At 39.2% G+C, this 25,132-nt stretch overlaps 1 protein-coding gene and 1 long non-coding RNA gene across 5 annotated transcripts in view; one reads left to right on the forward strand and one right to left on the reverse strand.

The window, feature by feature from the left end:
- rbks (ribokinase) overlaps window positions 1-25,132 on the reverse strand; it is an 81,188-nt gene that overhangs the window by 49,408 nt on the left and 6,648 nt on the right. For all 4 annotated transcript variants that reach the window (XR_014871106.1, XR_014871105.1, XM_085142873.1 and 1 more), the window contains exons 3-7: window positions 12,449-12,581; window positions 11,380-11,443; window positions 11,004-11,066; window positions 6,294-6,458; window positions 37-128 (exon numbers count right to left, since the gene is read on the reverse strand). Coding sequence is in view for 2 of the 4 variants with exons in the window: in XM_085142873.1 (XP_084998999.1) it covers window positions 37-128; window positions 6,294-6,458; window positions 11,004-11,066; window positions 11,380-11,443; window positions 12,449-12,581 (517 nt within the window). In the remaining 2 variants the exon portion in view is untranslated. The remainder of the gene's footprint in view (window positions 1-36; window positions 129-6,293; window positions 6,459-11,003; window positions 11,067-11,379; window positions 11,444-12,448; window positions 12,582-25,132) is intronic.
- On the forward strand, window positions 2,186-7,300 carry LOC146495876 (uncharacterized). Its single transcript, XR_014871107.1, has 2 exons — window positions 2,186-4,999; window positions 5,815-7,300. It is a non-coding gene; the product is annotated as an uncharacterized LOC146495876 (long non-coding RNA).

Genomic DNA, 25,132 nt, shown 5'->3' on the forward strand with positions numbered 1-25,132 from the left:
GTGTGTTTGTGTGCGTGTGTGTGTGTGATTCATCACCTCAGACTCATTACAGCAAAACACGTCGGAGACTCTGTAGAAATCTGGATCCAAGTCAGGAATGGCCGGCGCTGGGTTGAATATTGTCTTCACTGCAACAAGAAACCATGCAGCGATCCATGTTATTGACCTCAGTGTCAAACGTCAACATCTCCAGGATAACATGCAATCATTAACAAGGCAGAAAAATATAATTGTTCTCCATAATAGACCCTGTTATAGCTGTCAGCCTGCTTTCAGAAGGATACGGTTTTTCATAAAGTCCTTCTGTGACACATTTTGCAATTGTGTGGTGTTTCTTTTCCATTTCTGAGCCTCACTGCCAAGATCTGGCAATGCCTTAATTAAACTTTCAATGGGAACAAAGGCTAGCAGGCTACCGCTGGGGATTGCTCTCGCAAGCAAAGCTCAAGTGGATCAGCTTCTATAAAAAGACACCTTTTAAACAATTAAATTAGCATTCCCCGAAAAAAAGAAAAAGAAAAAAGAAACCCTAGTGAAAAGACCTTATATCCTGTAGCATTTCATGTTACGCCCTTAACTGCAGTTCCAGCAATGTATGTACGAAATAGATTCAGCACGAGATATACATTGAACCCCACATATGTGTGTCAGTGTGTGGGTGAGATGAGTTGTGACCCTTTGAGTGTGTTAAGGAGCACAAGCGAGGGAGAGAGCGAGAGTGTTTTTGTCAGGAGTAATCCTCTGTACGTGTTGCACATCACTGTCTGATGCATATTCATGAGCGAGGAGCATTAATGCATCTAATACCGTGATTTCTGTGTATGTGCGAGGATAAGCCCAGCTTGACGAAGCGATTAATTCCGATATCTCTGTGTACAAAATAAAGCCTCATGCAAGCGTGTGCGTCTGAGGGAAATATATGTTCAGCGTTGGTGACATCAAAGTCTGTTGTGCTAAAGTGTGTGCCTAGTTGCTGCTTCTGTGTGTGTTTGCGTGGGCACATAAGAGAGCAGCTGCGTGGGTTTGCGCAGGGCTTTGGCCACCTGGCGCTTTGAGGTGGATGCTGGGCTGCTCGCGAGTAAAAGTGGAAATAATGTCTCCGTCTCTTTTTCAACTCACTCATACTGTACTGCAAATATGCCCATGTGAGCCAAGGCCATGTCACAGATAAGAGATACCGGGCTCTTTGCGACTCCTCTCTTTTCTCGCTCTCTCTCTCAACTCAATTGCACCTCAGCTCCCAGGAATTTGGGATCCAAGATAAGTGCGAGATTTGCGCCTCCATTTTGCGTTATAGAAAGCAGCTTGTCATCTGTCAGCAGAAACATTTTAAATAGATTTCTTTTGGTTATTACTGATATAAGGATTATGTAAAAGTGATGCCTAACAACAAACTGAAAATCTCTTTTCAGACACCTCATGTTACAGTAGAACCACATGTTGACAGTCCCAACCCTGGTGATGAATTCACAGGGCACAAGCCCAGGAAAAATGTTCTGTTTCTTCTCTTCTCATGCCGTGCCTTCAGGCTTGGGATCTGTGGACTCTTTAAGCCCACCACTAGCTTTCCACACGAGTGAAATTTTGGTAAATTTGAAACAGGAGTTCAAGAGTTCTGTGCCCATGGTAAAAAAGGATCCATGGTGTGGAAGCTGCCTGGATAAGCCAGAGAAGGTGATCTTGAATGGGGGGTCAGTCACTTTAAATCAGCTAGCTTTTTGTTCATACCTCACATGCTTCAAAGCCATAAAAAGGTAAAAATTTGCACTGTTCAAAATTTTATGGTTCAGTATAAAGAAATGTATTCATGAAATTTATTTTGAACTTGTGTTTTAACCATAGATTCTACTTACACAATGGAAATAGCTTGTGGCTCTGAAAAGCCACAGTTTAGCTCATTTGGGCTGAATGTTCCTTTCACAGTGGTCAGTGTGAATTCACAGCACTCATGAAAGACCAGTGCGTTTGGGGAAAAAAGAAGCTTCTAGGTCTGAAAAGCAGCGTGGATTTGCCTTAAACCTGCATTTATTCTAATGGCATTCTAATGGCAATTCCTGTGGTTGCAAACAAAGCCCAATTGTTTGAAGGTCTTTGAAAGAATGGTCCTAATTCCCACCTGATTTATTATCTGAGTAACATTTTATGATCTCAATTAATAATTTCATGTCTTATAGAATACAACATGTTGTTAATTTTGTAACTCTTGATCCAGTGTAGAGGAAAAAAAGATAAAACAGGGTTGAACATGGCTACTTTGTGATTTACAAGCATGCATTATTCCTTGGTTCCTCAGTCAGATCCAAGACACATGTGGTGGCAAAAATCCACGACGAAAATACTCAATGGGTGACAACAACGGGTGGCAATATCCAACATCTTTTGTATACAGTATATGGTTTTAATTTAAATTGTGTTCATTTTTAACCCAATGAAATAAACCTTTTAATGTGCCTCTTCTCTTACCCAAAAGGTGTTCCTCAAAAATGTCATTTTCTTTGCAAAACTGTACAAACCATCTTGAAAGCCTCCATATTTAAACTTACTTGTTTACATTGTAACACATTAAATTCTTATCCCTCCTACTCTTTTTAACAACTCACTCCTTCTCCTGTCACATTTTGTCCCAGTGCTCCCCAGAAGCTCACATGCACACTGAGCGCATGACTGCAATTAGGCACAGCAACACAAAACCTTTTGCTAATTATGGTATGTAAAACTTGATTATCCTGTTAATTGGAGTGAGTGTCACAACATATGCGGAGAACTTGAGCGGCATTAACAGCCCGCTTTTAGTCACAACATGAAGTGAAGCACTAACCTTGCACTGTATGCCGCGTAAACAGGATAAATGGAGAAAGTATCACTGAATCATGCAGGATTACTCATGCTGTTGTCTTATTCAGGCTATTGTCAGTAATCATATTATTATTTGTAGCCAGAACAGCTAGAAAGCGCAAAGTCTTCTCCTTGGCCTCATTTAGTATACATGCAATACACAATTTGAAGCACGGGAGCTTCACCATATGCAGCTTGAGTGACATTTCTAATATACTGATGCATAAAGGAATTGGCCTCACTGATGCACTGAGCTCTAAACGTCACAGGAACCGGTGTCTGTGTCTCAGGTTGCTTTGTTTTGCTCTCCAGGTGTTAGTGAAACCACACAAACACACACGCACAAACGCTCACAGCTGCTGGGACAGATGTGGTAACACTGGGATGTGTGCACACTGAGTCACGTCTGGCAGAAAACTGTGTGCGTGCGTGTGTGCGTGTGTGTCATGACTGCGGGGTTTTTATGCTGGCAGGTTCAAAGTCTGGTCGCACATGTGGCGGCTGAAAGAGCAGCTGGAGCCGCTTCAGACAGTTTGAGAATACAGTGGGAAAGGTGGACGGGAAAACAAAAGCAGAGAGAAAATAGTTAGACAGAGATCACTCACACACTCTGACATGCAGGCACGCACACGCACACACACAGAAACACACACACAAAAAGAAATGAGTCACCAGCAAGTGTGTGAAAGGGCTTTAAGAGGCTCTAATTGCATCTGGTGAGAAATAAAATAGCAGCTTCTTGCTCAGATAAGGAAGAGGGGGAGGAAGACGGGTGAAAACGGAAGAAGAAAGCACGAGTGGAACTATACTACTCCCACCATTTCCTCCCTTCTCAGAAATAAATTTATTGCCATTAACTTCTCAATATTAAATGTTAGGTGGCAATAAATTACAAATACACACATTTTCCCCTTAAATAAAAGGAAAATCTTCTTTTGAGGTTATCTTAACAAGTGTTTCTAAGAGCTGGCATCTACTGTATGTGTGGCTCCACTTGATGGTGACATTTGCGTAATTTGAGCGGCGCTTCACCCCCGCTGCCAAACCCATTAACACCCAGTCTCTCCAGAGAACTCCATTTACGCAATGCTCCGGCACGGCGACGTCGAGGTGGCATCTATGCCAAGCATCTTCACTCGCCTTGTCTCTCTTCTGGCGCCACATGCTGAGCCTAATCCTGTGGTACGGTCCATCCACCGAGGAAGGGGGGCTCAGGGAGAGAGGGTGGCGCTCGGCGAGGCCATCTGGGTATCCCATCTGCAACACGGCGATGGCTGCGACTCGTTCGTTCTGGCAGCCTGCAGCGAGCGATTATGGACGACAGGCCCTGATGACAGGAGCGAGAGGCTCCCCAGACGTCTCGAATGACGCGGACCGCTGCTAATAATAGGATGCTGTTAAAGATGATTAGCTCGGTAACCTGGTTATGAAAGAAAGGTGGAGGGAGGAAGGGAGAGAGGGAGGGCAGTGGCCTAAGATAGGGCTTTTGTCGATGCCGGACAGCACGAAACCTGCTCTACAAATGTGTGTGCGCATGCGATGGTGAATATAGATTGGGGGAAGCAGCAGAGACTCTGGTGAAAAGACTGCTTTTGTCAAGTTCTCATGCTCAACTTGCTAAAGTGATAAAAGTCAGTGGGAAGCCTCTTTCTAAGGAGAGATTGTGGGATACAAACAGCAAAGTCACATGACAGATTTGGAAGGATTTGAGCTGTCTCTACTGTGTTTTTCTAGCCTACAAAGAAGACATTGTGCAACAGATTATCAAGCCAAAGCGATGATCTAAAGGTACATAAAGGATTGATTAAACCACATTTAAAACGAGATTATGCAACTGTGCTGTGAGGTAATTACTTGAGCTTCATAAATTGGTTGCTTTAGAGTTCCCTTAAAGAAAGGGAAACTATTACCGCTCAACCACATGTGAAGGCAAAAAAGTTTCTGTTTTGAAAGAAAGCCCTTGAGAATGAGACAAAAAGTCATCATAGACAGAGCTGAATACTAGTGGAAAAGATTCAAATGGTTTTGCTTGCAATACTTTCCTCCCCAGTTCTGATAACTGTGTAGGAGAAGGGGATTTCAGATAGTATCTAACTATCCACAACAAGCCAAAGCACAGACAGAAAGGGAGAGGAATGGGAAGAAATAACAGACACGTCTTCCGGTGAGTCACGATGTGAGGTCCATTTTTGTTTTTCCATGTTTTTGTCATAGAATATAGCGTTATCACAAATGACTACCAGTCATAAAATCAGCATGAATGCTAAGTAGAGTCAGTGACATCTATTGCTGTGGAACAAGCAAGTTAAATCTTATATTTCCATCCATCCATTCCTGCGTTCATATATCTCCAACTTCTCTGCGTCACGGGTGGGGGGTTAAGAATCTATCCCAGCGGTCATAAAATTGGAAAATTCAGACAATTTTCATATTCAGCAGTTTTTAGTCTTTAACAGCTATTACATTTTTGGGGCACTCTTTGGGAATCAGTCGATGTAATTTTAAAGTCAAGCTCAATAATTGTCATGTCTTTGTGGTCATAATGCTCTAAATCCTTTCAGTTGTTGAAAAGTCTGGATGCAACTGGACTCTTGCTACGGAGCCCTGCTGCTGGATAATGTTTTGGCATTTTCCTGCTGAAAGACACGGTGGCTCAGTGGTTAACACCGTTGAAAGCTCTGCAGGGCTGTAACTAGAAAGCTCTCAGTTACAACAAATTTTTATACACAACAACAGAAAGTGAAGATATATGTTATCGCTGCCTCTGCTTGCTACTTCTGAGACTCAAATGCGTGTGGGGCCCATTTCTGTAATATCTTAGCTTCCTTTTGTAACCAGGAAAATTTTCCTCTGGGTTGCGGTCTGTTTAAAATCACAGCAGCTGGAACAGATTCTAATAATAAACAATGAGAGCAACTAATTATTACTACCTGACTAAATTTTCTCCCCTTTTTTTTTCTCTCCAATCTTTTTTTTCAGTGAATGCATGAAAGGAGGCTTGTGTGAAACCTCAGCTTAGCCAAGTATGACCAGAGGCTCAACATGGTCATGAATGAGGATTAGGACAGAAGCGGTTATATAGTCATATTTTTGGCAAAATTATGAAGGTTTGGAACATAGTGAGCACACAGATGGCCTCCGTGAAGTGGATTGTATTGCACAAGTAGTTTGAGAAGATTCCACAGACATTTTGGTATTTCTTTGGACTACCAGGATCTATTCTAACAACATGAGTCCACAATAACCACACCCTCTGTTTTTTGTTTTGGGGAGAGGTTTTATGACTATTGTGTTACTAAACTAGGTTTACTCTTTGTTCTGTATAATAGTTTGGATACATCATACTGAGTAAACATGTACTGAGGATTTCCAAATCTTTGAAATCAGCATGCAAAAGGTGCTCGTAAATGATTTATTTTCTGACTTCAGAAACATGTGAGGAGGATATACTGACTCACCTTTGTTGTCGCGAGCCATGCACATCGCCTGCAGGGACGTCTGTGGACTGATCTCCAGCTGGCATACCAGGACTTTTGTGTGGCTGATGGCTGGGAGAGCTTCCTGTAGCTCCTCTGCACCCAGCAGCAGGTTGGCACCGGCCACAATTACAATGGCATTCTCACCTGTCCGTGAACGAACATAGAGACATGTGAGACTCCACTGGAATTTTCAAAATCATCAATATGCCATGACATGAGAAGAATGAAATGTAAATTTCAGTTTTTAAACTTTGGCCTACAAAGACAGGAAATATTTCTGTTTTCTAAGCAGCAATGATTTTCCACCGCAGGAACTTCTCCCTGAGACTAGGATGCTTTGGAGTGTATTTCAAGACAAATATATAAATATAGATACTGCACTGGTTGCTGCTAACCGTTGGAAATAAGCATCAGAACATCTACCGCATTGCTCAGGTGTATCTGGGCTTCCTAATGCATGTATTCCTTTGGAGGCACTGTTCTCTACATAGTTAAAAATGATAATAATTCACAGATTTTTTTCACTACTTTTCCACCACCTGAATTAAGATCCAGTTACATTTAAAATGCAAGTTTTATCTAAATACTTATTTTAACAGTTCAAACTGAACTTTGAAGCAAAGTGTGAGACCATTAGAAAACAGGAGAAATAGGTTTCTGACATATTTGAGTAGACTTCCGTATGAAGACCCTATTTTTTCTTTCAAGCAGCAGTTTCCAAAGCTGATAGTTACCAAAAACTTCAGTTGCTTTAATGGCCACTTGAGGCTGTCTATAAAAGTGTGTCAAGCCCCAAACATTACCATGATAAATGCCAAACTTTACAACATTAAAAATCATGCTTTTTATTTTACTTTTTATTTTGTACTTTTTCCAATTTTATAGTACATGCAAACAAAAATATGAAAAAGGAACACAAAAGAAACAAACTAAAAGGAATAAAGGACACCTAATCTGTGGAAGAGGAAAAAAAACAAAAAAAACAACGAGGAGAGGTCCCTGCCTTATGGGGCTGAGTGAGTCTTATAAGCTATCCATTTTGTCCACTGTTTTCGGTGTTTGTCAGATTTCAGTCTCAAAGTGTAGGTCATTTTCTCCATTATATATATGTCCTTGATTACATCAGTCCATTCTTCCAATTTTAAAGGGTCACTTTTCAGCCATTTTTTTGTTATTACTTTTTTGCTTGACAACAACATAATTTTAAACAAGTAATGGTCCTCCTTCTTACATTTTCCCATATTCCAAAATACATTACTCGTGCCTCACACGGCACGTCATACCCCAGCACTTTCTTCATTGTTACCGCAATGCTTTCCCAGTAAGGTTTGATGTTTTTACACTTCCAAAACACATGAGAATGATTGGCGTCCCTGTCTCCACATAATCTCCAGCATCGTTGGGATGTTTTCAGCTGCTTGCTTTTGATTTAAGGAGTAATAAAGAACCTAATCACATTTTTCCAGCCATATTCTCTCCATCGTCTAGAGCTGGTGGAATTATGCTGTGTGAGACATACGGATCGCCAGTCATCCTCTGACAACTCAAGATGTAATTCAGATTCTCACTTTTGTTTGATATATAATGTTTCATTCCTCTTCAAATTTTGCAGGCCATTATATAATTTCGATAAAATTCTTGATGGAGGATTTTTATATGCACCTGTTATTATTTCTATTATATGGCTTCCTTCTCTCAAGAACTTCTTCCTAATTTCTGTATTGTAAAAATGTCTTAAGACCCTATTTTTTCTTTCAAGCAGCAGTTTCCAAAGCTGATAGTTAACACTAAGTTACCAAAAACTTCAGTTGCTTTAATGGCCACTTGAGGCTGTCTATAAAAGTGTGTCAAGCCCCAAACATTACCATGATAAATGCCAAACTTTACAACATTAAAAATCATGCTTTGGTTTTGGTAAGTGAAATTAAAGAATTTTATTATGTACGAAAGAGTTGGTATGTATGTGTTTGTTACACCTGCACAGTTTATGGATGAAACATGCCAACCAATAATTTAGGAGGCCATTGTCTCATCCACAGATTCATTCATTCAGTCATTCCTGGCTCAAAAACCAACATGGCAAAGGCTAAAAGACTAATGTTGAGGTTTAAAACCAGTGGGAGAATTCAGTGGTTATGTCCATGATTTTATCACACTTTTTTTTTTTTATTGAATCTGCAATTCACTCAGTCAAATTATGCTGATTGGTGAGCGACAGCTGGACACCACATACCAGACAGTTACAGCAGTTAGCTAGTTTGGTTTTACTTGACAGCTCACACCCTTTTTAGAGTGACTTTCAGTTTCTTCCTTCTGGACAGGCTTAGTGTAGAACAACACAGTGTAAAAATAACTTTGTTTCAGCAGACATCATTCAGAGGAACAAATCTTAGCTTGTACATCTTGTATGATTTCATTTTTTGGCAGAGTGTTGTATTTTATTTCTGTCTGTGTTTTGAAAATTGTGCATGTAAGGACAGATGACTCAACTCTGCAAACCAAATCTATCTACCGAAACAAACAAAGTAACATGAATCTCAGTAGTATCAGTTCTATATTAAAATTTTCACAAATTAATATTATAATTCTGTCTATGTAATATAGCTCAATGTCTTGTCAGTGAAAGTGTAAGGATATTCAAAGAAAGTATTACCTAGTGTAACATGTAACTGTAAAATACAGTAAAACAACTTCTTACTTGTGAAATTTTATTCCCCGTTTCTTTCTTGTAGTGTTCCCTTCATTGGAATATCCAAAAGCAGAACAGTTTTTGTCGTATAATATAAGAATGACGCAAAACCCATACTCAGTTCCCTGAACAAGACGGCAGCAATAGAGATGTGCCATGTATGGGATTTCTATGGTAGGAACTAAAATAAGTTAAAGGGAAATTGTTTGTCTTTGCACAGGAAATGGCCATTTGTAAAAGTCCATGAACTTTAGGAACCCCACTGAGGCATTTTAGACAGTCCATGCGAGTCATTTGGTTAATCCATATTCAATTTTAAAACAGCAAGACTGTAAGAAAGCCGGGGTGGTAGAGAAAGACTGAACATGAATAAATGAGAGGACTAGCGTTAACTACAACAAAGGAATTGGAAAAATAATCTTATTTTCTCACTTTTCGCAGTGGACTTATTAAGTCCCTAAAAGTGTGAGTCTTTTAGGCTGTGTGTAAATGGAAACAAACAACAGTATGAAGTTAACATAATTTCCTTAGGGATTCTGAACCTGTTATTTCCTTGAAAAAAAAATCTACAAGTAAAAAACATGTAACAAGCAAAAACTTTGGTGCAAAAGCACATTTGATGTGATGGTCAAGAGGTAAAATTGCTTTAAATTCTAATCTTTAATAAATAATTAATTGTATTATAGTTTTGTATTATATGTACGTTTTTATTTTCTTTTGATTAATAATATTTTTTAATATTTTTAATATAAAAAAATTTCTAAATATTTTAAAAAAAAAATACACATTCGGACAGCATGAGGTTAGGGTTTGGGAGATCACCAATGATGACTTAAATCTCACAGGATGAAACACAAACTAAAGAATTTCATGTGATAATATTAAAGTATGCTATAATCTCTAAAAATTATGTTGAAGCTTATTTTTTTTTAAATGATTGAATTAAGTGATCAAAGATACCATGATGATATCCATCCACCTATTTTCTACCACTTGTCTGTGTAATGGGGACAGCGGTCTAAGCAGAGATGCCTAAGGCAGACACCACGGCATCAGCCAAAAAACATAATCTCTATTATTATTATTATTATTATTATTAAAAATGATATTTTATTAAATTACTATTTTATTTTATATTTTCAAATATTTTATTTTTATTTTATGTAGACAACACTCCATTTACATTAAAACTAAAGCCATTTCCTTGATATTGTTATTTAATTTCGCATCATTTCTAAGTACACTATAATTTGAGGGTTTTTTTTTTTGTTTTGTTTTGTTACCTGTTACAAACGTGATCTGAATTTCTGATATTTGGTTGTTTTTTTTAAAAAAAATATTTTTATTACTCATCACTTCCTTAAATAGCTAAACGCATGATATTGATTTAATAAACATTTTATACACTAAAGTGCCACTTTCAGCCTCACCTACTACCTCGCCTCTCATAGATGTTTTTAATATCCTCACTGTTTTCAACAGAAATTGCTCCCCATGTGGAAAGGCTCCCAGTTAAACACATAACTGTCCACACATCTTATTGTGTGGACATCACAGATGCATATGTAGTGAAATTCAAGTCTAAAACTGACACCACAGTTTAAAATAACTTTTTTTTAGTTCAAGTTAATCCCCTTTTTGTGCCAGGGAAACAAAGAAATCTTCCCTATATAAAGTTTTTCATCTCTTCATTGCAAAATATTCGAACTCACAAAATATACATACTGGCCATGAACATTGGTAAAAGGCATCCTTTATCATTTGATATCAGCTGATACATCTTTGCGTTCCTGGTGGATACTCGGGAGGGCTTGACGCTGTTGTTCGTCCAAGTGTTTTTATGACTATAAACAGGTGTTATAGCAGTAGTGACTCAGTGGGCTGAGCTGTCCTGTGTGTGTATTACAAAAAAAACAGTGCACTCACAGGCCCGCATGCACTCTAGGCTGTACATACAGGAGGCCATGCGAGCGAGGCTGTAGGTTAGCGGTAGAATTTACCTGCATCGTCGACAGTGATGGAGGCAGCTCCTGTGACTGCATCAGAGCTCTGCTTCACAAATTCTGCAACAGAGAATGAAAGTACTTGTTTGTTCCTGCAAAATGGAATATTCACCATACATATCTCTGGCAAGTAAAATGTTAAAATAGAAACCCTACTAACTGTCAGAACTCAGAGCAGAACTTCAGTAGCTTCAGTATTAACAAAGCCAAATGATTTAACAATAGGGAGAACTTGCCAGTGTATCCAAAAAACCTTGAAAAGAATTGGCAAAATGCAGACTGAAAAAGGTTTGCTCGGAATGTGAACTTCTTGCAATGCACCATGAAAATGGAAACCAATTTGGCACGCAACGTGAAAAACCCTCTTTCTTACCTGTGTGGACGCCGTTGTCCTTGAAATTCTGGATGTAATTGTCTCCAAAGAAGTCTTTTCCAACCTAGAAAAGATTGAAGGCAAAACGATTACAACAAAGAGAGTGTCAAGCTGGGTCAGACTTGGTTAGCGGCAACTTTTGAAAAGTGGTATACTCAAATCTCTGTTGGGCTGGATTTTCGTGTGCCCTGCCAGCATACTGGCATGGTGCCGCCGCCGAAAATGTGCAAAAACGAACACACAAAAGTCAACAAACGCACACACGCGCAAACACACGACCAGCTGCGCCAAGCCTTGAAGACACGATAACCCCGCCTTCACGCCTCTTCATGCCCACCTCGCTTTCGTTTTCTTTCCCTCCTGCCCCTCTTCCCCTGATCCGCTCTGGGATGTCCACATCTGTAGCTACTTTGGGTTGTGGAAGGGGTCCCCACCTTGCCCCGAGGCGCTTACTTCGAACCCACGCTTTCCAAAAAACGTGCCAAAATGCGGGCACTTCTAACTGCCTGTGATGATGGGTTGGGATGGTATTGGCTGCTTGGCCCCATTCTCTTTGAAGAGCGGCCTTCCATCTTGGCTGTTTTTGACAAGCCCGGGTGTCTATTTTTGGGTTCTCCCCATGCCCGGAGAGCTCCTCCCGCACTGGGTTGTTATCGATCGGGCCTCTTTGTTCTGACAGAGGTGGGGCTTTGGTGCTTTAGTGCTCAGGTTGAAAGGCCATGCTGAGCTTACTGATTGGAGACTCAGGGTTGCACGATATGGGAATAAGCTTGTTTGAAGGCGCGCAAGCGTAGGTGGGCGTATGCATGTGGTACGGTATTGATCAAGAGAAAATGAAGGATGGAGAGTCGATGGAGTGAAATGACTGAAGTGTGAACGAAGCTAAAAGGTTTTGAAGAGTTGTTAAATAGTTGGTGGGCTTTGGTAGCTGATGGCTGATTATCTGCACTGAGTAAGACGTGGACGAGCCAAAGGGTGGACAAGAAAAAGTGTTTCTTTTTAAAAAGAGAGAACACATATTAATGCTAAAATCCAACAAAAACTCCAAACTTTGACTGGGATGCCATACCTTGCAGACCATAGCAGTTTTGACTCCAAGTCTGGCAGCCTGTATGCACTGGTTGGCCCCCTTTCCTCCAAAACCGATGAAGAACTTGTGACCATGGATGGTTTCCCCTACTTTGGGTAGCCTTGGCGCCTTGCTGAGAGAAAACACAGTGTGTAACTACAGTATTTACAAAGAGAAACCCCTCATGGGATTGGGAAAATAAAAAATGAAGGATTCCTCTACTTGAAGGAATGCTTTGGTTGGTTTTTTTCATCTCTTCATACTGCACATAACAGTTGGAAAACCTTCCATCAAAGTTAGAAAAACTGTTTTGTTTGGCACTGCGAGTGTCAAAATGTGAAGAAAACCCTTCAGGGCTCAAATCCTTCCCTAGTTAAGCTATTTATTTATCACTGCAAAGTGTGCAAAGCCACACAAACAAAAGTTTTTTTTGTAGAGTCTGCTGAGGATTATATCTTTTGAAGGTCTTTCACTGAGAGGTCGACTTAATGCAAACATTGCTGGAATGAATGGAAACTTGTTTCCTTCAGTGTTTTTTCCCTGTCTTGTTTTCAAACAGAAACTTGCTTTATAGATTTAAAATGTACTTTTGTACCTAGACATTCAGCCAGATGTGCCAATACAAGTGTCTCCAAATTTGCAAATGATGCAACCATCGAATCCCACAGATGTCTCAACTTGACACTGGCTGTGCACGTAACGCCTGAGTCATGAGATTTGGTCAAGTCCAGCCCCTGCCCTCGAGGTTGATATGCCACAGGTGGGTGCCCTCAGGAGGAGCTGTCTGTGCCCTAATTCTTCCAATCACAGAGCCAGAATGGGTAATGAGTAACAGTGCATAGACAGCAGACAGCTTTATGTTGTATGTCAGGACTCTGCGGTTTGGCTCTGGGCAGTGCTGGACTGAGGCCAAAGGGTTTGCGGGTGGCAAAATGTTGTCATAAACTTGTTTTCCTCCCTGTTGTTGCTCTTTTTTGTGCCTTTGTGCGCATTTGTGTGTGTATGTCAGCGTGTTTGTGGCAGGTGTGCTGTTACAGTAAGTTCACTCAATCCCAGGATTTCCAGTAACTGAGAAGCCGGTGGTAAACACTAGAGGTTGTTCTAATTGCTGCTGTTTTTGCACAACCATGTGAAAACAACTGACATACCCCAGGCTATAACAGGATGTAAGGTCAGTCAGGCTAAAACGTGGTAAGAAGGAAACAGAACAAAGGTTTAACACATAAAACACACATTTACACACACACACACACACACACACACACATAAATCTTTTTTTAAAAAGTTTCCCACCTGTGTCACCACCATGCGACTCTTGAATAAGAACAGCACTGACACTCACATATTTTAATCAAGTGTCAAAAACCCAGAAGAAGAAATCTGAAAAGTGATTTTTTTTGTGCCTAAAGGCAAAAAAGGCAGAAAGAAGAAAATCACAAAGTCAGCATTACAATACAGAAGCTAGAAAGAAAAGGGAGGCAGTCATGTCATCTGCCATTAAGACAGTTTGTTTTGGTAACACAGAGGCTCACCACGAGGTTTCACAGCTCACAGTGGCAAAAGACAATCCCAGAAACAGTTTGACAGAAAACCACCTCTGAACCGCAATGTGCCATTCAGAGACTTTGTTTTCTTTGCACAGATTACTAAACCAAAACACACCTTAAGCCCAGGCAAGCTGTCTCCTGATGTCAGACAGCCAAGCTAACTTGTTGCTTGCAAAACCTTGCAATATCTATATACCTATATCCATATTTATATAATGTATCACAGATGATAAGGATAAGCAGAAGTGTACAGTTCTACTACTGTTTACATTCAGGGGTGCCATCATTCCTAAATTTGATGCATTGTCAGTCTGCTCTGACTTTCCGAGTGGGAAACCTGAGTTCAGGGGGCGTTCCACAAAATAATTTCAACTGGGAACATGGAATTTCAGACTAATTCAGGAATGCACCATTAATTTCACACAGTTTTTTTCCCTCCTGGCTCTGTACACTGTCACTGGGAACATAGCCCTTATAAGGTCATCTAAGGCACACAGATGCCCCACCCACCTCCTGTTCAAATGTTGCACATACCAGGGGCAGCCAATCAGAAGACATCTGGCTTAAAGGGAGAGTGACCTTCAAAGGGAGAGGATCTAAAAGGGCTTTTTTCAGACTGGATGAACTGAGGTGCTGTAGCAAGATGCAATAATAGAACAATAAGGATTATTTTGAAGTGTGAATCACTCAAAGCTACTCTAATTAGAACACAGGAATAAAAATAAGGACCTGGAAGTGAGCAAAAATAAAAGTCCACTCTAAATTCTAGTGCCAAAGCAATGCAAGAGTCATCATAGGGTGCTTTAAAACATAATTGAAACTCAGTGATACTGTAGGAGCAGCACCTGGTGACAGTGGTGAGAGAGAAAACTTCTCCTAACAGATGTAACCTATAAAAGAACTAGGCTCTGGAGCCAGTTGGAGCGAGGGGAAAGCATAAATAAAAAGTGTCCAAAGAGGCATTTGTGGAAGACCAGAGTAACATAAAAAATACAGAAATCCCCATAGTTTTATTTAGCCAGTTTCATGGAGATTTGATGCAAATATTTACAGAGACCGAGACATCTAAATGACTGTGAGTCGACCTCCTTTACAGTGTTTTGTTTTTGCTGTATTACCAGTTGGAATTTCTTAAAATTTGCCCCTGATAAATAACCACCTATAATTATTCTAAGTTACCAAAAAACAGATATGTATGGTATGCATGGCAAAACTACAACACAAAACACAACACTTTAAATGTAATAACTCCATAGTGAAATAGCTGCATTGAAAGCGCATTTTGTGCAAGTCTTACAATAGAGTTACAACAATAATATTTAAAGGGATGGCACAAGAGGTAGAGGCAAATAAAAATGTCAGATTGTAGTAAATAAACAAACATACCAGACTTTTTCTGAATTTTGTTGACTAAAACTTAACATGTTTAAAGCCTGCTAGTTTTGGTCTCTACGGTTAATTTCTTCCTTAAAAGTCCATGATTAATGGTTTCTTTCAACAACTCATGCATTTACATTTTATTAAGGTTTGCATTTTTAGGATTAGAGCTACTTTTACTTATCGCTTCAGACTCTGTAAGGCTTCACCTCTGTTAACTAGAGTCACTGAACTGGTCCGCTATACCATGACTGTAGTGTTGGTGCATTTTGGATGCAGTTGCCTGACAAATAATATTACTTTCTAACTGTACTAACAGATGTCTAAGATTTCCAGTTTTGTTGGGAGAAATCTTTGGTTTTTATTAATCCGTTATATAGCACTAATTAACAGGTATCCATGTCTCTCTGTTGACCCTGTGTTGTTGTGTTGAGATGGTGATGGTTACAAAGCTAAAGTCAAAGTTTAAACAGATGGATGACTTAACAGTGGCAACAGGCATCTATAACATACAGTTATTTTTGCAATAATACTGAGTCATACTGTGGTGTAGCTAGTGAAATGGCTAACATTTCTTGTTGTGTTGAACGGTTTAAAGGCTGTGTGGAAGAGCATTAATCCGCATCCTTCCTACAAAGGTCCCTTATCAATGCTCAAATTTCCTTTTTAATCAAAACATTCAGGAAACTGATGTTAGTGACAAAGTGCCAATTTGGCTTTCCAAAAACTGTTTAAAAAATGAATAAATAAGTAATGAGCCTAACTATTGTGGATGACGGTCTTACTCCACATTTGGCCGACAGCCACCTGAAGCCGGATGAGTGACAGGTAAGATAAACAGATTTCCAAATTCCTAAATAAACCCACCCACGCCTGTTCAAGCCCAGAGAGACACTTAGCTATTGTTGTCTGCGGTGAGTGTACCAAACAAACAGGGCGGTTATGTGCTAAAGTGCAACCTTAGTGCATTTTCTCCCACGGAACCAAGAGGCCAAAAGCAGGTGTGCAGTGACGTGAAGTGTTTGCTTTCAGGCTGGCCCTCATTTCCCTCTCCCTCCATCTCCATTAAAGTCATTTCTCAGCTGCTGGTGAGCAACAGGGGGAAACAGACACGGACAAAAACAAGCTGATATGCTGTTTTTGTTTAGACTTTTCTGGGGGTTTTTCTGGGAAAAGTTAGAAATGTCTTTCCAGTTCCAAGCACAACTTCCAAAGTGAACTTGCAAAATAGGATGAGGGAGGTCATGCTTTCATTTTTATTAATTGAAACTTTATTAAACTACAGAACAGTGGATATTGGGTGGTTGTACTAAACTTAATAAACATTTTAACTGAAGTGTAATGACCTTCAGCTCTTATTATGACTCAGACAAGTGGTTGTTTTTCCAAGTTCACGCATGGCTCAGAGGATACTATTATGTGCTCATCTTATATAATTCTCCTTGTCCACAAAGGTCCTTTTAGCTGACGTTCCAGTAAATCAGAACAAGGTGAGCAGATTTAACAAAGAACAGGCTGAGTAAGGACAGCATACCTTACATGGACATGGCGAAATGTTCCACTAACAAGAGGTGCAGTGTGTGAGTATACGTGGGTGTTTATATTTGTGTGGTCGCACCATTTGTTGGAGTCACATGTGTGATGCCATTTTTTACGTGGTGGTCTATATCAGGGGCTATAACGAGCCACTTATCAGGCTTGGCAAACCAACAATTTCAGAACACGGGAAATACAAATAATAAAATTATCATGTTAGTAATAACCTTTATGATGATTTGCTAGAATATCTAAAGTTTAGCAATACATATGTTTTTTCTAATCTCATATTCTTAGCTTAAACCTTAAATGTACATCCTTTTATTCCTGTGTAGGCCTTACCCATCTCTCATTTTGTTATATTTGGCTTCCAAGGAGCCACACTATTTTAAAGCAAGAACTCTCCAGGGTTTCTGAAGGTCTTTCAATTGTTATCCTTTGAATGTTGACATTTTAAATGGCATCTTTAAGCAATTAGTTACTAGCAGAATATCACAAAAAACATATATGTTGTTCCCATTCCTTTAGTTGTATCTACAGCTACTAAGAACTATAGCTGAACATTTAGCATACCTCTGCCTGGTGTGCAATGTGTTCTTAAAAAGTTCAGGGAAGTGGAGAAGTGGAGGGCATAATAAGTAGCAGTACTAAAAAATATCTACAGCAGATGAACAGTATTGAAAAAATGTGCTCAAGGCCTGACACAGACCTGAGAGATTCCTATGGCACTGAAGCCTCATAAGAAATGGTTTCAGTGGAGAACGCCAATCAAGAACCCATCCTTAAGGAGGGGAAACATGCAGAGCTGGCTGAAGTAGTACGGCTCTTTAATTTCTCCTATTCTTTAAGCAAAATTAAAGACATGAAGGTTGGCTCGAGCCTTTTGCACAGAGTGATGAGTGATGTTAAAAGCTGAGTGCTTGCTGACCTCCAGCCCAGTGGAGCCTGTTCTTCAGCAAGTAACAAAAGCAACAATAAGCACTCAGGTCTGTAGTAAAGAAGCATCCATTTCTACCATTAAAAGCTAGAGCGATCAATTTGAAGCGTCTTTGGGCTTTCAACTTTGCTGTGTGTTACAGCTTTGTGTTAATGCTTAAACACTCCAAGAAAGATTGTATGCATGTCTTCATTAAGGTAGAGATTTGTGATTTTATTAACTGTTAACAATGCATCTGAGTAGGGTATCAGTGAGAAGTGTGACAAATGACTTTCTTCAGGGAGTCATTAAGTATTACTTACAAAAAACAGTAATGTAATATATATTATTTCTCAGTAACTCCAAGACTGCTAAGAAATGAAGTACATTCTTACTGTTTTCACAGAAATGTATTAATTGTTGCAGGTCTGGTGTTTTCAAGGAGGAAGATATCACCAATGGTCTTCAGTTGCTGCTGCCCATCAAGAAATAAGGCAAAGGTTACAAAATGGTAAAATGGCCTGCATTTGTATAGCGCTTTTACTCAGTCCCTAAGGACCCCAAAGCGCTTTACACTACATTCAGTCATTCACCCATTCACACACACATTCACACACTGGCAATGGCAAGCTACATTGTAGCCACAGCTGCCCTGGGGCGCACTGACAGAGGCGAGGCTGCCGGACACTGGCGCCACCGGGCCCTCTGACCACCACCAGGCTATGCCAAACAATGTAACATCCATCGGTCTATGTGAAAAAGATTATTTACAGGAAGAAAACATTCAGGACAGCTGCTGATCTTCCCCAGAGTGGATGCTCAGAGTAACAAAAAATCTAAAGAGCTATATCTTAGAGTTTACAGGCCTCTGTTAGCATGTTAAATGTTAAAGTTTATGAGACTATGACAGTACATTTATAGAAAGACTGAACAATTATGGCTTGTTTGAAAGGGTTGCCAGTAGAAAACCTCCTTTCTGTAAAAGAACACAGCAAGGCAGCTTAAGTTTAAAAAGTTGCATCTAAACAAACCACAAAACTTCTGGAATAATGTCCTTTGGACATATGAGACCAAAATGGAGATGTTTGGCCATAAAGTCCAATGGCACATTTGCAAAAACAAATAGCACAGCTTATCAGCACAAACACCTCAGACTATCTGTCAAGCACAGTGGTGGTGGGGTGATAATTTGGTGTTGTTTTGCAGCCACAGGACCTGGGCAGAAATTGAATCGACAGCAGCAAATCTATAACAGAACAGCTGAAAAAAGAGAATCAAGTTGTTGCCATGGCCCAATTAAAAGTGCAAACCTCAACCCAACTAAAGTGCTGTGATGGGACTTTATAGGAGCTGTGAATGGAAAAATACCCAGACATCTTTTTAACTAAAGTAGCATTGAGAGGTGTTGGCCAAACGTCCCCCAAAATGATGTGAGAACAATAATAAATCCATACATAAAAATATATGTTATTGTACTATATACAGTTTTTTAGGACATCTTCTTTAAATTCCTACTATCAAGAAAGCAACAGAGTTATTGCATTACACATCTAAGTTTCTACTACATTTATTAAACAGTTTTTATTCATTTACGTCAAGTCATTCTATGTTTTTTAGTTATTTTATTGTATTCAGTTCTTTCAGCTTTAACTTGAGTATTTTCCCTTTTTGCTTTACTTTTTGCTCATATTGTATTTTATAGTGCTACCCTATTTTTATTAAGGTTTTTTTTGTTGTTGTTGTTGTTTTACTGTTTTGGCTGCAGTGAACAGGGATTTTCCAACTTTTGAGATAAAGTGTATCCTGTCATATCTTAGACAATGATCACCAAAACCTTTTGTCAGACCAATTTGGCAGTTAACTGACTGAATGAGTCATTTAAAAAACAAAAAAGATAACCCAACTTATTACAGTTGTATTCTGAAATTGGATTTTAATTCAGTTTTTGGTGCTGTTTTGGTTTTATTTTCATTTTTTTTTTAATAATATAAATAGACGCTACTTATCCGGGCAAAAATGTAAGAAGTTCAGCATAAAATTTACAATACAACACATGAGCCCTTGTAAAAACAATAAAGAAACCATGTAATTTGTTTTGACAGGACGAGACATGTGGTGTATTTTGGATTTAATCCATGAAAATGTTAGGATACTCAGGCTTCTGTCTCCTTAGAATAACTCCTCAAAAAAAAGCTCCTTTCCTGCCGATAATTGTTTTTGGTGATATCATTTTTACAGAGTGTTGATTCAGTCTACTGTGAATCTCTTTTTTCCTTTACAACTGCAAAGTTTCTTACTTAGTCAGGCATTAGTGACTGCTCACAGGAAAAAGCACTGTTACATTTTTATCCATAAAGCAATGCTGGGTAAGTTAGCAGTCTAACATGCTTTTTATTTCAGGTTATGATATTTAAGGGAAAACATTTTCTTATTACTCACCTTGCACATGCAATATTTTTCATAAAAATCTAAGCTTGGATTTGAACCTTGGATTATGGTTACTTGTGTTGTTAAATTTAAAAGAATCATAATAAATGTACTGAAGAGGGCATATTGTGTATTTTTCTTAAGAGGCCACTAGTATCTCTTGTGGCAGGCTTTAGACCATCATGTTGTATATCTTGCATCTTACATTATATTTGCTTCTAATATGTTTTGAATTTGTATGGTTTCTACCTTGGCCACTTCACCCTTATGAAAGCAATTTGATCTCAATAGCCTAAAAATGGAAGCTAAAATAAAAAATAATAACAATACCTCAGTGAGCTGTAGGGGGCACTGTATGGCTTTGACAATGGGTTCAAAACCTGAACTGCTCTGCACCTCTTCTCTGTGCGCTGCAGATTGCAGACAATCAAACACAACCTTTTACTGCCTAACAACATGCACAGGCTGATGGATACATTTGAAACTAAACACTGCAGAAATCTGCCTTACATTTGGGTGTTTATATGGCAGAAGCAAAAAGAAAAGGAGCGTGTGTGTGCGTGTGCGCCTCTGCTGTCTGTCAGTTAATTGTACTGCCACCCAAACACTGGCTGTTCAAGACAACTGGATTTCTAACTTCAAAGTCATGCATATCACTTTGAAGGGCTGCAAATGTATTCCCCTATCCACATTCTGATCTCCATCCAAAAAAGCCCCACCACACACTCACACACACACACTCCCTGCCACCAAAAACAGGCCATTTCCCATTAGCTTATTAGAGCCTTAATTGACATCTCCTGCCCTTCAAAGCAGAAAGTCACTGCTTGAATTGCTAATGAGCAACCAAAAAGTGCCTTTCCTTTCCCAAAAAAACTCGCAGTAGGAGAAGGCATGTTTCTGATAAGTGTGGACAGTCAAGCGACAACTTTGTGCAAAGCTGCTATGAAACTTTTTCTGCAGCTCATATTTTGTTTGTTGTTTATTCAGAGCTTCAGTCGCTGGCATGCAGGTGACAGTCATGACAGTTATTGCACCCCTCACCTGTCAGTCATATATGTTTTTCACATAAAAATATAAAAGACGCAGCATGACACAAACTGTTGCGCGACCTCCACAATTCTTCACGCTGAGAGGAAGATGTATAGTTGGCTGGAGCCCACCTAGACTTTTGCCATCACAGCTGATTTATATGCCTTTTGAGATTGTGTCATTTGCTTGCAAAGGTTCTGGTAAAAGAGGATGAGAAATTGTTTCAAACTAACCCATTGTGCTGCAGTTGATGACTAATGATTGTGGGAATGGATCCTACTTGGCTCAACAAATTTCACCACGTACGAGGATGATGCAACGCTGACATTTTAGCAAGCAGGAATTATACCAGATCATCTGCACAGTTTGACTTGAATTTACCATCAGATGGTCCCACCTTTTAGACCAGGAATTAAATGGACATACTCTGATTTTCTGTATTTTTGGTCACATATGTATTATTACAGTGATGAATGCTCCTAATAAACATGAGCATACTGTATGTACATGTGAACCTAGGATTCAGAGTGATCTAAAAGCCTTCATTTGTTTGTAAAATGATGCCAATTAGAGGAAGGGATAAATAGCGATTTTGATTCGTGGAAACTCATAATTTGGTTGACCATCACATTTGTAATGCCTAATTCAGGCTAATACATGCATCCATAATTTCTGTCTGCTTCTCTATGATCCAAGTTGTATGAAACTAAGTCATCATAAACATTATTAATCTAATTTACTACACACATTTCAACCAATCTGTCATTTGTCTTTGCAGGTCTATACGACACAGCATGATTTGGTCCTCTCCATGGAACTTCAGGCTTTAACCCAGAGTTTTCTCTGTTATGCAGGTGGTTCACATCGCCATGGTAACTTACACTGCAGACCTAACCTGCTCAAGGGGAGATTGTGCTCGAGGTAAAAGATTGACAAGCATGTAATCACTGCCTAATGAATAATTCAGATCACTGCAAAATAGAGGCACTACTCCTGGAAGATCACCCGGACTTCAGTGTGTGGATATTAAAAGATTAAATCAAGTTTTTGTCCTTCAAAAAGAGCATCAGTAGGAAATATAGATTCACTTAAGCATTAACTTACACAGTCGACATTTTTTTCCAACTTTTCTTTTGTCGTCAAGTGCTCACACGTTCATAGAGCATTTTTATTTCCATACTTTTCTCCTTTCTCACGCTCTCTCACGCAGCACACTCTGCTGCTTTGTCTGCAGCAGCTTTGTTGCTTTCAGTACAATATGTTTAATCTCGTCATATTTTTCAGCATTTTAGTTTCCTTTCTGTTGTAAAACCAGAGGCAGACCTGAGGTGGACCCTATGTTCACTTATTGAGGTGGTAAAATTTAGCTTTTTATGATCGCTTAACCTGATTGGTTCGAGTAAGTGAAGCCAGATAAGCAAAAGATATTCTGGGTATGCTGAACGTGCTTCACAGCACGGGGCCCAGTTAGATGCTCTCTTTTCTAGCTGATCTTGTTGCTTCACCCCTACAGCATTTTTTTTTACTGCAAACACAAATTAAAGAGAATGACTTTAAAACTCATCAGAATATATAATGATGAGATAAAGCATTCGTGTGAGACTCTGTGGATGTGCCAGGGAGTTTTTAATTTTGATAAAGCTGGAAAGATATTCATCAATTACAAATCACTGTAAAAGCACAAATGACACTTCTTGCCACACACTGTCTCATTTAAATTAGACAAGTTCCAACCGATTTTTCATGAAAACAGGCCGTCCTCTGTGCTGAAGAAAATGCAAGAGATGCTGCAAGAATATTGCGTTTACACAATCTAGTGCCTCCATAAGACTTTATACATCACCGGTCTCTTGTTGGTTATACTACATGACTTAGATTGGGAATGTAAAGGCCTTTGGATTCTCTAAGGAAGCACCATACAATAAATAAGGATTATTTTGAACTGTGAATCATTCAAAGCTGGACTTGTAAAGTCCAAGATTTAAAGAAAAAATCTACTTACAAATAACAGGAACATAAAATGTGCGCTTTAATAATTTGTATATCTTAGACTAATAGATTCGCTTTTTATGTACCAACTGACAAGCTAAAAAATCAAGAACTAAACAAACTGAGGTATGATAACCATTGTTTACTGAACATTTGTTTTTATCTTGTTTATTTCCTTATTTTTAATTTATTACTTTTACTGGTCTTTTCGAAAATTGTACTTACAAAAATGCTGGGAAAAGGTGGGCGTAAAAAACTAAAGCGTCAGCCTACAACTTTTTGCTCAATAATTTAAATTATTTCCATTTAATTCAGTTCTTTGCTGATGTTTTTTTTTAATTTGATTCACTTAAAAAAATATCATGTGTTTTTAAAAATGCCATGAAAGCTGATGGCAGCATTCTTCAGTCCAATATGAACGTGTTTTGCAATCTAGTAGACGGATTAGAACCTGGAGCCTGCCCTTCATTACTGCCTAATGGTCTGAAAGCCGTTGAGCCAAACACACGCACACTGCTGATGCTTCCTGTAACTCAGGGGGCTTTTAGGACAAATACTGAAAATGCAGCAGCATTGTCTAACTTTAGAATACTTCCTCTATTCCAGTGTAGGCAGACTTTGCAGACCATTTCAGGCTGATGGAAAACACCCCTCAGCCCTTATGCCATATTTTCCATCAGGCGTGCATGTCAAAATAAAATCCCTGGAGGAAAAGGCTGGCTGCAGTGGTTAATAATAATAAAGGGAAACAAGCAAAGACAATTGACTGTTTGCTGAGGTGCATCCTCTGAGTTACTGTTCCTAAGCCTGAGCTTTTACGGTTTACACTGATAATGGTGGCAGATTTACAGCTTCAAAACAAATTTATATAAACAGTTATCTGCATTTAAATATGCACAATCTGTAGGAAACCTGGGTCTTGGTTTCCATTTGTTGATGGAGTACCACTGACGTTTGAACAGGCTGCAGGCAGATTAACCGTGGAAAACAGAAATGCAATGGATGAAACACAATCTTGGAATCTTTGGCTATAATCTGATACAACTCAGTTTTTCAGACTTCATCTGCAATCATAATCAGACTGCACTAAAAGACTTGCATGCAGAACAGGAAGTCTTGTTTTCAAAGTCTTTGTTTTGTCTTGGCTTTTTATATGAGACCATTGCTGTGACCTACCAATACTGGCTGTTGCCTTCATAGGTTATTTACATTATGCTGTCATGAAATCAGCTTGAAGTCTGCCCAGAAGGCAAATGTGAAGCTGATACACCGACATCTGCACAAAGTCCACACTCATTATCTGATGACGAAATTTATGTCATCCAAAGCAGACTTATGGGCAAGAAAGCCAAAACTCACCTTAGCATATCATTCTGAAGTCTGAAGTGCTTCACTCTTCACAATGATATTACCTTTACATCTGTTTACCTAATTATTTGACCTGTTGCCCTTGTTTAATATGAACATATAAATTAGGTTGACAGCACCCATTTGACTGACTCAGAACAATGGGAAAGTACAGTCATAAAGTCAAGTTGTAGATTTACACAAGTTGGGAATGTCTCTTGTAGCTGTTTCTATTCAACCGCAGATTTCAAGGTCATCAGTTCAACCAAGTTTCATAAGTACAAGTTACAGATGTGTCACCACTTTGCCAAAGTCTAGAACAAGACCCAAATTGTCACATTTAGGTGAGAGGAAATTGGTTAGGATGTTCATTAACAACCCAGAAACCACCACAGCTTAAGCCTGCCATGAACTTGAAACTGCTGAAACACCAGCATTACTGTCCACAGTGAAACAAGTTGATTAAGCAGGCTAACATTAAGCTTCTGGAATGGTCTTCCTAAAGCCATATAT

This window comes from Neolamprologus multifasciatus, chromosome 19 (genome assembly GCF_963576455.1).
Source record: "Neolamprologus multifasciatus chromosome 19, fNeoMul1.2, whole genome shotgun sequence".
Classification (NCBI taxonomy): Eukaryota; Metazoa; Chordata; class Actinopteri; order Cichliformes; family Cichlidae; genus Neolamprologus; species Neolamprologus multifasciatus.